Raw genomic sequence first — 12,287 nt, forward strand, 5'->3', positions numbered from 1 at the left:
TGGGACTCTCAAGAGTCTCCTCCAGCACCATAATTCAAAAGCATCAATTCTTCGGCGATCAGTCTTCTTTATGGTCCAGCTCTCATTTCCATACATTACTACTGGGAAAACCATAGCTTTAACTATATGGACCTTTGTCGGCAAGGTGATGTCTCTGCTTTTTAAGATGCTGTCTAGGTTTGTCATTGCTTTCCTCCCAAGAAGCAGGCGTCTTTTAATTTCGTGAATGCTGTCACTATCTGTAGTGATCATGGAGCCCAAAAAAGTAAAATCTCACACTGGACACTTTACATAAATAAATAAATAAATAAATAAATAAATAAATAAATAAATAAATAAAGTTAATACTCATACCACTCCCTGTGTAGCTTTGCAAATGTGCTAGTAGTTTTATTGCTGCACTTCCAGTTTGTTTTGAGGAATTTGTGCAAATCCTTGAAGCTAAGAGGTTTATTAAATTAATGTTTTTAAAAGTTAGGGTAGATAATGTTGAAAAGGAGGTAGCTATGTGAATAGTATTTGGAGCAGCTAATTGAGAGAATAGATTTACATGTCTGTTCAATCAAATAATAGCACTAAAATGGAGAGCACCTGATTGTTGAGCACTCTGAAGAAGCAAGCAAAGGAGTCAAACGGCTGTTGATAGTTACTTTGAATGGAGTCCAGAATCCCTCTGGAGGAATGAGGAATATTTTATATAATAACACTATAAATTGCATTAAATAAATGAGCTTTATGTGCAGTACATGAATTTATATCAGACTTGTACACTAAGGGTTATAAAATGCTAGGGTAGCGAGGAATGGTGAATATTTATACCAACTGGTTCTGCTTGTTTTCACAAAACTGCATTCTCACTGTTCAAAAAGGAAGCAGGGTATGTTTTGGAACACTTTGTTCTGATATGAAACTGACGTTTTGGTTTTGCAGCATTGCTTTCATGTACATTCCTTGTGTTTACTGTGAGTATGCAAATCTTCAAGGCTATTGTGATTCCCAAAGATGAGAGATTATAAATCCCTCTTTGGGAACAGCTGTCCTAAATTACTATACCACTTCTATTTACTTAGCTAACTACTTGCCTAGTGCTTGTATAATACCAAGGGAACAAAAAAATTTATTTGCAAGGCAACCTTTGTGCTCCCCCCCCCTCAGATCCTGGCTTCGTACTTCTGAATTGTGGGGTATTAAATGGGAGGCAAAGGAAGTTCAGGATGATTTATGATAGACGATTATCTAGTTCGTTAATACAAACTGTAAATCTTGTCCTCATTATATTAGCCTTGGCTGATTTGCTTTTTACTGTTTATTCCGCTCATACAGTTCTGTGAGTCTCAAGTGCAATTTTACCTTTTTATTACCAAGATACACTTCTACCATAACACACACCATGCAAAGCAGTGCAGGGGGGGAAATGAATTCCGTGTATGTTTTTATGTGGTTTCTTCATTTGAGATCTGACAAATAAGCATCTTTACTACACCCTGCTGTTCAGTGGATTGCTCAACTCTGCTTCAGATTTTAATACCAGATTCTGACAAAGCACTTTTGACATCTTAAGATTTTGTGGCTTTCCCAAGGGAATGAAGGATCTGTTAACATGAGCAGAAAGAGATGGTTGTTATATTCCTGGATCAGGCTGTCAATTGTATGATCTAAACGGACTATGATTACTTGCTTCTTTGGAGTCATGGTTTCGGGTTGCCAATTAACTTTATTAGGCCAGTGTGAAAAGCTGAGATAAGTGGCGGCTGCCTCCCCTTACTCAAATTTCCAGCAAGTTCCTTGTTGTCCAAATCTGTTCTTTCCACATGCAGCTTTTATCTCTTAGTAGCAACTGGAGGTAGGCTGCAGATAATATGCCTAAGCATTGGATTTGGCCTAGGAACTGACAGTTGCTCTCTTCGTGCTCTTATCTTTAATTTTTTTTGGCATATTTTTAACCATCTTTCCCCCACTTCTATGTCACGTCCAGCTCTTTTACATTAAGGAGGGGGGAAAACAGTACCCAAGTTTTCATTTTATTATGCAAATCGAAGCTTATACAGGCCACTCCCAATTTACATGGCGGTTACATTCTAAGGCGCCACACGTTTCAGTGATATAGCATATATTTGAAACACCATTGAAAAAGCCTGCAAACACCCCATTCCACCCCTGCCCCATTCTGCCCCTTTTTGTGATGTTTTTGGGTCACTTCTGGGTTTGGTGCGATGTGCACTGTCATGATCATGTGCATATCGGATGTGACTAACAATCACTGCCTGTATAAATACTTAAGTGATCTTCTGTTCTCCTGCCCTAAACCTGAGGCAGTTCTTCTGAGGCTTTCCTCTAGAGTAACAATTTTCTAAATGGGCTAGAAATGGTCCATCTTGTGCAGTCTTGTCTATGCTTACTGGCAGTGGCTCTCCAAGGAAGTAGGCACATGCTATCAGATCTGCTACCAGATCTTCTTAATTGGAGATGCTTTGGACTGAACCAGGCTCTCCAGTGAGCTGTGTCCCTTTCTTGAAAAATGGTGCAGCTACCCTGTTCACTTGGGTAGGGTTTGTCTGGGAAATAATAGAACTGCTGAAGAAGAAGAAGAAGAAGAAGAAGAAGAAGAAGAAGAAGAAGAAGAAGAAGAAGAAGAAGAAGAGTTTGGATTTGATATCCCGCTTTTTACTACCCGAAGGAGTCTCAAAGCGGCTAACATTCTCCTTTCCCTTCCTCCCCCACAACAAACACTCTGTGAGGTGAGTGGGGCTGAGAGACTTCAAAGAAGTGTGACTAGCCCAAGGTCACCCAGCAGCTGCATGTGGAGGAGTGCAGACACGAACCCGGTTCCCCAGATTACAAGTCTGCCGCTCTTAACCACTACACCAAACTGGCTCCCCAGGATGCTGAAGAATCCCAACAACTCTTAAATTATGGAAGCAAACATTAACAGTACCAAGAGTAGTCTCAAGTTATTTAGTTTCTTTGAAATTGTTGTATTTGTTTCTGTATTAAAAGCAGATTACTCGGGCTTCTTAAATGCCACGGTCTCAGTTTCTGAAAATCAGGCTGTTTTGCAATTTGAAGAGGTCCCTTAACAATAAGGCAGTAAACGTTTTTTCAGAGATCCACCTTGTTTGCTTCTTTGTAAGACAATCGAATTGACTAAGAACCAACTTGTTTTTTTTTAAATAACCTATTCTCTTCTTCTTTTTCTGTTTTGCCTGTAAAGATCCATATCCAGAGAACAGAAGGGTGTGACCATATGACTTGCTCACAGTGTAACACTAATTTCTGTTACCGCTGCGGGGAGAGATACCGCCAACTCCGTTTCTTTGGAGATCATACATCAAACCTCAGTATATTTGGATGCAAATACCGCTACCTCCCCGAGCGACCACATTTAAGGAGATTAGTGAGAGGCTCTGTCTGTGGTGAGTGGATGATGATACTTTGCAAAGAAATGCTTGATGAACACATATGGCTAAACCAGTAAGAAATCCCTTTTTAAAAAATAAACACGTAACAAATGAAGTCTAGTGAGTGGTGTAGCTTCTTGGGATGAAATTGAGTTGTTAAAGAAAACAAAACAGAAAACAATATTGTATATTGTGGCAGACAACATGTGAAATCTGTAACAGTGAAAATTATATACCAAAATGTATTTGTTGTTCACAAACTTCATAATTTTCTGTACCTAGAGAACACACAGTCAATTGTGTAACAATTATTTGTACTTTGTATCTATAATTTGCTTCAAAGCCTCTTAGCTTACAATTCAGAGCAAATGGGAACAAACCAGGTGTCCATTATTATTGAAGTAGACTATTACATTGAGTAGGCCTGCTTATGTGTAGCAGGAGGTTTAACAAACTGAAGGACACCATCCTCTTTCTGTGCTCCTCCCGATGGAAACATGCAGATGGGGACAGATATACCGCTGATTTAAGTCGTTTACAGATTGTCTTCTCTTGTATATTACTTACTACAAAGCTCGATGACTAAGCTCTTTAGCGACGAAACGTCAGATTACCAGAACGATGTCCGAGCACTGAACCACTGGTATAACATAAGTGGACTATTTGTTTACTGTGTTTGCAGTTGTTTAAGATAAAACTTATTTGGGGGCGAAACTACTTTTGCCATTTTTATGGAAGTTTATTTTTTTTACAGATAGTTTACCTTGGTGATACTATCTTGTTTTGATTGCAGTAGCCACTGTATCACCACCCTGTTTATTGTTTTATGCGTAGCATTAGCAGCCCAGTGACTGGTGCTGCAGTGGGTGCACTGCTGGCATGCTAACTCTACATGCAAATGGACTGATTCGATATAGTGTGTTCATACATAATAGGCAGTGTGCATGGAATGATTTCAAGGAAATGTGATTTGCTAATAACTGCAGTCAAGTCTGTTTTGGATCTGGTTTTTATGTGCAAGTATATTACACCAAAAAAGAAACATCAGAACTGAGCATGCTTCGTTAAGACCACCGTGAGCACTACATAGTTTACTTATTGAGTGGGAAAATCTCTATATAGTTTCTCAAATTCGAATTGTGCCTAATCTAAATGGAATCACAAGCTAGCTGGCTTTCAACCCTTTGAGCTTTGTCACTTCTTGTATCTCTTGACTGCATTTCTTATCTGGATAAGGCTGTGTCATTGTTTTTGAGTTAAACTCTCAATATTTAGAAAGTGATTTTTAAAATAAGCAAAACCTCCCACTGATTTGCAGAATTATGTGGATTGGTTAGTCTTACTTTGTGACGTGTGAAGAGTTTCCTGCATATGCTCAGGGACTTGTGCTTAGTTCCTAAAAGTTGCTAACCTGACTGGCTGCCATCTGTCCTGCTAACTCCGATCCTTAACTCTGTTCTGTTGGCAGTGCTCGCTGCACAAGTTCTAAAATACCTTTCTTTACATAGTTCTAGTACTGAAAACAGACTGCACCCTGGCACAAATTAAGTCCTCAACCAAAAACACAGTTATGGAAAAATATTTGGAAAAGAATAGAATGTTTAATTATATTACAAATATTATCAGATAAACAAAATTGCAATATATTACAACACATCCTAAATGCATTTTGACACAGATATCTTTAACAGTGGCATAATACAACAGGAAAAAACTAAGCATAACTGTCCAATAGACCTTGGCTCTTGCATATGAGACTTCAAAGGAGGAGGACAGAGATAATTACCGGTAACTTCAAATTGAGTTTTTCAGCAATCAACCTGGACAAACAATTACCTGTATTCATCAAAATAGTCATCAGTGTTTCCAGGCCAAGAAATATAACCTTCTTTCTACAGAACCAAAGCTTAGGGTAAGCATGAATAAGCTCTGTGTCAAAATGTGTTTGGCTTATGTTGCAATATGTTGCAGTTATTTGACTTACTAGGGATTTATTGTTGAAGTATTTATGTGATAGTTAATTTACTGTAATAAAAATTCTGTACCTTTTTAAAAACACACTACACATTTTCCTAGACGATGTTTTTGGGTGACTAAGTTTTGTGTTAAGGATTATTTGTATCTTCATTTGTCTGCAATTTAAGCCATGTCAAAGTCACTCTGTTACTTGATACTAAATACTGATTTCAATCTCTGCAAGATAAGAGGATATGGTTACCTGGAAATGTCAGTTCTATAAAACCTTACTTTCAACACTTACTGTAAATAGGGGTTAGTTTGTTGTAAGTGATGGGGGAGGAAAACCAATTCGGGTGGGGGAGGGAAGAAGAAGGCACTGCTCCTTTGATACTATTAACAAAATATTTTTTCTCTTGTCAGTCCTAAATATTGCCAGGAAAAAAAATATGTTTGTGGTTGCTAAAATTCTGAGATTAAAAGCTTTCTTTAAACAGCCTTAAATTCCAGGTTGGGTTTTTTGCGTTACACTTTCACAGTAATCTCAGCTGTTTGAAGCCATATTACAAAACAACCTTTTCCCCTTCTGGATGCTAGAAAACAATTTAATAGGTGTCATCATGGGTGTCTGCTGTGGGGGAAGTTCTCCCTCCGCATGCACTACAATCCACATATTCCAAGCTTTCATTTTTTAAAAAATAGTAAGTTTCTAGAATTTGTAGATCCTGAGATATGAAGCAAAATGTGCAGGTGCTGTTCTTCGAGGTAGATGGGGGGTGACAAACTTTCCTTTCATTGCTTTACTTCCTTCTCCCTCCACCCCACCTAAAAAAATTCAGATGGATGCCATCCTTGCTCTGGATAACTCAGGTGTGGAGAAATGCTGTGTATATTTCCGTCTGTATTTTTGCTTTGAAAACTTTTATGTAACCTCTGCTGATGTCAGAGTGTAACGGTCAAGATTCAAAGGCCTTGTGTTGCAGGCTTGTACAGACGGCAACCATCTTGCATGAGGTTTACGTTCCTGGCCCCCACGCGTGTTCCTGCCCCACCCTCTTCCACCCCCATTCTGCCCTCTTCCAGATCCAAAAGGACCCATAAGCAGTCGCACGTCCATTGGATGTGCACAAAATAGTCGCCGACTGTCGCTGCTTGGTGAGAGGTGCAGAAAAGGGAGGGAGAAACTACTGAGTTTAATACCGTATATACTCGAGTATAAGTCGACCCAAATATAAGCCGAGGCACCTAATTTCCCTACAAAAATGTGGGAAAGCTTATTGACTCAAGTATAAGCCGGTTCACCTTTGCCACTGTGGTAGAGGAGGAACGAGCAGCCCAAAGCAGCCCTTTGGGCTGCTCCTTCCTCTTCCTCCTTTGCTGCTGTGGAGCTCACCCCGTCGCAGGGTTTCGAACCACCATTCTTCTGATCAGCAAGCCCTAGGGCTCTGTGGTTTAACTCACAGCGCAATGTTCCCTTGTGTTATACAGAGAAGGCTGGGATCCTGTCCTGTTTAAGCAGGAGCCAGGGAAAGTGAGCACCTGTGGGGTTTTAATACTTCCTTAACTGATAGGCTTTCTGCCTTCTGGGGTCTAAAGTTTGCATTTATGTAAGCAGTTCAGGAATGGAACAAGCTGCCTGGGGAGAGTAAAGAACCACCGTTCTTGTACACTTCTTAAGGAATGGTTGACTTGAGTATAAGCCGAGGGCAGCTTTTAAAGCACAAAAAGTGTGCTGAAAAACTAGGCTTATACTCAAGTATATACGGTATTTGTAAACAGGGTGTGGATCAGGTAAATTAATTCTGATTGGTCACAGACAGAAAAAGACTGATTGACTTGAGTTCTAAGTCAGTGAAGAATGGGCAGTTAAAAGTAGTTGGATGAGGAAGGTGTAAGGCAAAGACCAGAAAAAGCTGAAGACAAATGAACAGTTGAGGCCTGAATATTAATTTATTCACTCCGGCATGTTAACTTTGCTGGTGCAGATCATAAGAAGGGAGTTTGTGGCTGCATTAGGCTAAGAGGCTGCCCTGTGTAAAGGGCTTACCAGAAGAAGGTGTGTGCCATGAAGTGTGTACATGTGCACAGGAAAGGTAAGTGGGTTGTGTATTGTGAAAATGTTATAATGACTTCTTTAAAATAAAAAGCGTATGTTGTGTTGTGGCCACCATGTATGTCTTTCCTGGTACTGGGGAATGCTCCCTGTCATTATGAGACAGCAAGAGCATCATTGTATGTGGTTGGCAAGCTTTTTAGGGCACAGTGTGTAGAGTTTGGATTATCTTTGCAAATAACAATACTAGTAGCTGCAGCAATGGTAATTACGTTAGCTTTTCAATAAGCTGACACAGCAGCTCTTGGAACTGTTAACTCAATAAAATATATAATGAGTGTACTGACTGCTACATTACACAATTACTGATAGGTTAACAAAATTACTGATGGATGCTAGCATTCATGGACACAACACTACTCCTTTTTGAAAATTGTAGAAATAGAGGAGTTTATTGGAAGGTTATCAAACAAAAAAAATATTTCTACCGTGTGGTCCCTCTTCTGTAAACCATGATCCCTTGTCACCAGTGAACACAACACAGGAAAACAGTGTTTTCAAAAGGCATCAGACAAATAGTGGGGGGAAATTCTTAATTTAGCCAGCATCTACCCAGCTGCTTGCGGAGGTAGGGGCTGTTCCAAATTTGGACATTTTGTCAGGGATTGTAAATACCATATTCCCTGGAAACAGGCAAAATACAGCTCTTTTAAATGTATTAAGTTGTTAAAGCAGCATCTGAATCCAATTAAGTGAATTAAGTAATCACTCACATGGTGCATTACTAATTGTGCACTGCATACAAGCCATGAAATACATTTCCCCCATATTTACAGGGATTTTTTTCTCCCTTGGCATATAACTAATTTAACTGTTGCTTTCACTGCTAAGAGATTTAGCATGGCTAGAGTTGTAATGTATTATTATTTATTAGATTCACATAGGTGCCCATGGATAAAAGATTTCCTGGGTGGCTTACAAAAAAAAATTGAAAACACAATATACAATAATAATTAAAAATAGACAATTGCATAGAAGCAGCAATCCAGATTTTTTAAAACAACAACACCCAGCTATAAAGATTGGATGGATATAAAGGTTTTAACAGGGCACCAAAAAGATCATAAAGAAGGCACCAGGTGAGTCTTCCTGGAGCGACTGATTCATAGGTGTCTGTATATCACTATATATTTAGTGAGCAAAGAGATGCCTTCAATATCCATGCTGAGGCTGCCTCAAATGGGCCAGTTTGGGACTTCATGGCATTCATGAGATGGGTCAGTGATTCAACACATGTAAGTGGCTAAGTAAACCCCTCTAAAGAACCAATATCCTTGTTCCTAAACTGGAAGCAGTTTTAAACAACAGCATATTGCCATAAATTGATATTTTAAATTGTTCTCTATCACTTGGGGGGGGGGGGGAGTTGGGGACACTTTAACTTATGGATAACCAAAATCAAATGTTTAGCATTAGTAACCAATGTAAGTAAGTATCTATCCAACCAACCAACCAACTAATGTTCTCGTAATATGCTATCAGAGGCTGTATACATTGGTTTTGTGCCTATAGGGACAGAATGATATTACTTGAAATCTCATGTTAACATATTTTTCCTTTCCTTTTTAGGTGGGAAGTTGCTTATTGCACCACTGATACTGGTTTTGGGACTGGTAATAGGAGCCATAGCTGTTATCATAGGTAAGAACAAAATGCTATAAACAGTATGAGGTTGTATTTTGAAGTAAGGAACATAGCCATTTCAGTGATAAGTGTTGTCAGAGGGGCAATGAGCAGAAATGGGGCAATTTATGGGAAATTGTTTGGAGGTAACTTGTGTGAGTGGAGCTCCTGCTTGTAGAATTCAATTTTCTATTCTTCTCCTTACCTCAGCGTCCCCACCATAGCCCACCTCATTAAATAGGGTCCTCTAAACCTCTGGTCCTTTTTGGAGAGACAAGACCAGGGAGACAAGAGGGTGAGGAAGTCACCCTCCACCCAAGACCTTCTGCAGGCAGATCTCTGGTTCCATCACAATTAATACATTCTTCTTCTTTGGCGATCACTCATAGCTGAGTAAGATTGTCTTCCATAAACACGGTTTTAACAAAGAGTCCGTAAGTGACCATGGAGGCCAATTCTGGACCCACACGTCCTTCCACTGTGGGGACATTGATTCCCGGGCGGGAGTTGATCACGTTATGCATAATGAAAGCAGCATCAGTTAAAGCAATTAAACAACAATCCAAACTAAAAATTTCAGAAGAGCATAATGTTTAAAATAAATTTCCATACCACAGATAACAGAGTTTTAAAAGCTGGTAGGAATTTTAGAAGATATTTATTATTATTTATTAAATTTCCATAGCACCCTCCATCCAAAGATAACAGAGCAGTTTACAATATAAAAAATGCATACCATAATAACAAACAAAAACAAGCATTATTATTATTTACTAAGCACCTGAAAACCAGAAGACATCTGGCTGATCTGCCAAAGGCCCTGTTTTGTGCTTGCCTGCCTCATGTATGGATAGAACAGTAAGCAGGCCCTGAAGGGTCAGCTGGGCAGGTTTATATGAGAACAAATGGTTTGTGCTGCATGTTTCTGTACTGAGTATAAACAAATGGGCGAGGTTTTGCTGATTAGATACCTTAATATGCCTTAAATGTGTACACTGCTCCCACCTCTCTAGTCAACGCCTTACAATTATGGCTACAACAATCCAGTTCAAAAGTGGAATTCCCTAAATAACTGTGGTGTAGATGTGCCCCAAAACATCCAGTCCTACTTCCTTCCAGGTACCTTTGCCAGTGGTTGGCGTTACATAACAGACATGTGTAATATCAGAGGCAGATTTGGTCCTTCAAATTTTGGCCTGTGTGAGGCTGAAATTCAGCAGCCTCCCTGCCTCTCATTTTTGGTTCTGCTCAATTCACTCCATCATAGTTGTGACCCAGTGTGGCAGAACTGGTTGTGCTGCCCTAAACACGCCTCTGGTGATATGCCTCTGAAAGCATAAAATTACATTAAGCCTCTTGATTTCCTGGTGGTTTAGTGAAAAGAATTCATTGCTCTCACACTCGCAGCCCATGTTCGATTCCCAGTCAGAGGGAAGTAGTGCTTTAGGACAAGTTATCTAGTCATAGAGCATCTGTTTTTCATTTACAGGTGGGTAGCCGTGCTGGTCTGCCATAGTCGAAACAAAATAGAAAATTCTTTCCAGTAGCACCTTAGAGACCAGCTGAGTTTGTTCTTGGTATGAGCTTTCGTGTGCATCTGAAGAAGTGTGCATGCACACGAAAGCTCATACCAAGAACAAACTCAGCTGGTCTCTAAGGTGCTACTGGAAAGAATTTTCTATTTTGTTCTGTTTTTCATGTAAAACATCCCAGATTCAATCTCTAGCATCTCGAGATAGGGGTGGAAAAAACTTCTTTGAGAGAGAGTCTGGAGAGCTGCGGCCAATAAATGTAGATACTAGTGAGCCAAATAGTCTGAGTCAGCATAAGGTAGCTTCCTGTTTCCTTATGTTTTGTGTTTGTAGAGTTTCATATATGCTGGGATTAAAAGATCAGCTAGGTTTTTTTAATTGCATTGAGTTAGGCTTGCAAGAAAAGGGCAAGTACTATGTGAAATGCAGGAACATCCAGACAGCTTAGAACATTAAAGTTCTAGCTTACATTCACGAACTCTTTTGTTTTGAAATACTTTTCAGAACTGCATTTTTTACAATTTTTTGTATCACAAAGTTAATTGAAGTCAACTGATTTTTGTTATTATTGATAAACCAACTAAAATCTCAACTACTTCAAATTCTTTGGCTGCTTTTGATGCAGAATGACTGCTTTTATGTCCAATTTGAGTGGGCATTCTGGGAAAAAAAAGTTAGCACTAAGAATATCATTGGAAATAAGACAATTATATGTTTGCCACCTTACAGTAGGCTTCTTCTCTTCACTTGGCTGATAGAAACCCAGGGTGCATTTGTTTCTATTCAGTGAACTGTGTGCAGTTGATATACATATATATATATTAACATTCTATATTTCCCTTTGGTTTTGGCAGGTTTATTTGTGTTCCCTATCTATTGCCTTTGTAAAAAGAAGAGGAAAAGGCCACGAACAGAAATGCCCTGGTATGAGTGAGCCATTATATATCTGAATGGAGCCAGTCCTGCAAGAATTGTGGAAAATATGTGCAGCACGCTGTGCTAGTTAACTATCCTGGCAGAAAATTCAGGGGCAACTGCCATATTTTGTCCACACTGTACACTACTAAAGACAGGCCAGATTGCTTTCCTGCTAGACACAATGGAGGCCTCTCAATTTTTAAAGGTTTTTTTTTAATCCCCCTCCCCAAAAATCAAGTTTACTTTGTTGGACAGCCTACATCTGCACTGTAGCTACACACCTACTGATTGGCCCACGAAAAGAGTATTTAATTTGGCAACCTCTTCCCCACCCCAAGTCACTGGTGTAACTCTCAGGTGGCCTTCCAGATGGAGTTTTCAGTGGACTTTTTTGTTTCAGAGGCTGGCTTCATACGTAGAAGTGGTTATTCTGTCTAACATCATTGGCATAATGACAGGTGCTAAATTCAGTAGCTCCTTATTTTGTATACAGTGGTACCTCGGGTTACAGACACTTCAGGTTACAGATGCTTCAGGTTGCAGACTCCGCTAACCCAGAAATAGTACCTCGGGTTAAGAACTTTGCTTTAGGATGAGAACAGAAATTGTGTGGCAGCGGCGTGGCAACAGCAGGAGGCCCGATTAGCTAAAGTGGTACCTCATGTTAAGAACAGTTTCAGGTTAAGAACGGACCTCCAGAATGAATTCAGTTCTTAACCCGAGTTACCACTGTATGCAACTTTGCTC

The 12,287-nt window shown here is 39.6% G+C and overlaps 1 protein-coding gene across 1 annotated transcript in view; it reads left to right on the top strand.

Annotated features, from left to right (window-relative positions):
• Positions 1-12,047, top strand: part of RNF217 (ring finger protein 217) — a 39,964-nt gene extending 27,917 nt beyond the window's left edge. The window contains exons 4-6 of the mRNA XM_033143725.1: positions 3,212-3,413; positions 9,037-9,108; positions 11,477-12,047. Of these exons, the coding sequence (XP_032999616.1) occupies positions 3,212-3,413; positions 9,037-9,108; positions 11,477-11,556 (354 nt within the window). The 3' untranslated portion in view covers positions 11,557-12,047. The remainder of the gene's footprint in view (positions 1-3,211; positions 3,414-9,036; positions 9,109-11,476) is intronic.
• The last annotated feature ends 240 nt before the right edge of the window (positions 12,048-12,287 follow it).

This window comes from Lacerta agilis, chromosome 3 (genome assembly GCF_009819535.1).
Source record: "Lacerta agilis isolate rLacAgi1 chromosome 3, rLacAgi1.pri, whole genome shotgun sequence".
NCBI lineage: Eukaryota > Metazoa > Chordata > Lepidosauria > Squamata > Lacertidae > Lacerta > Lacerta agilis.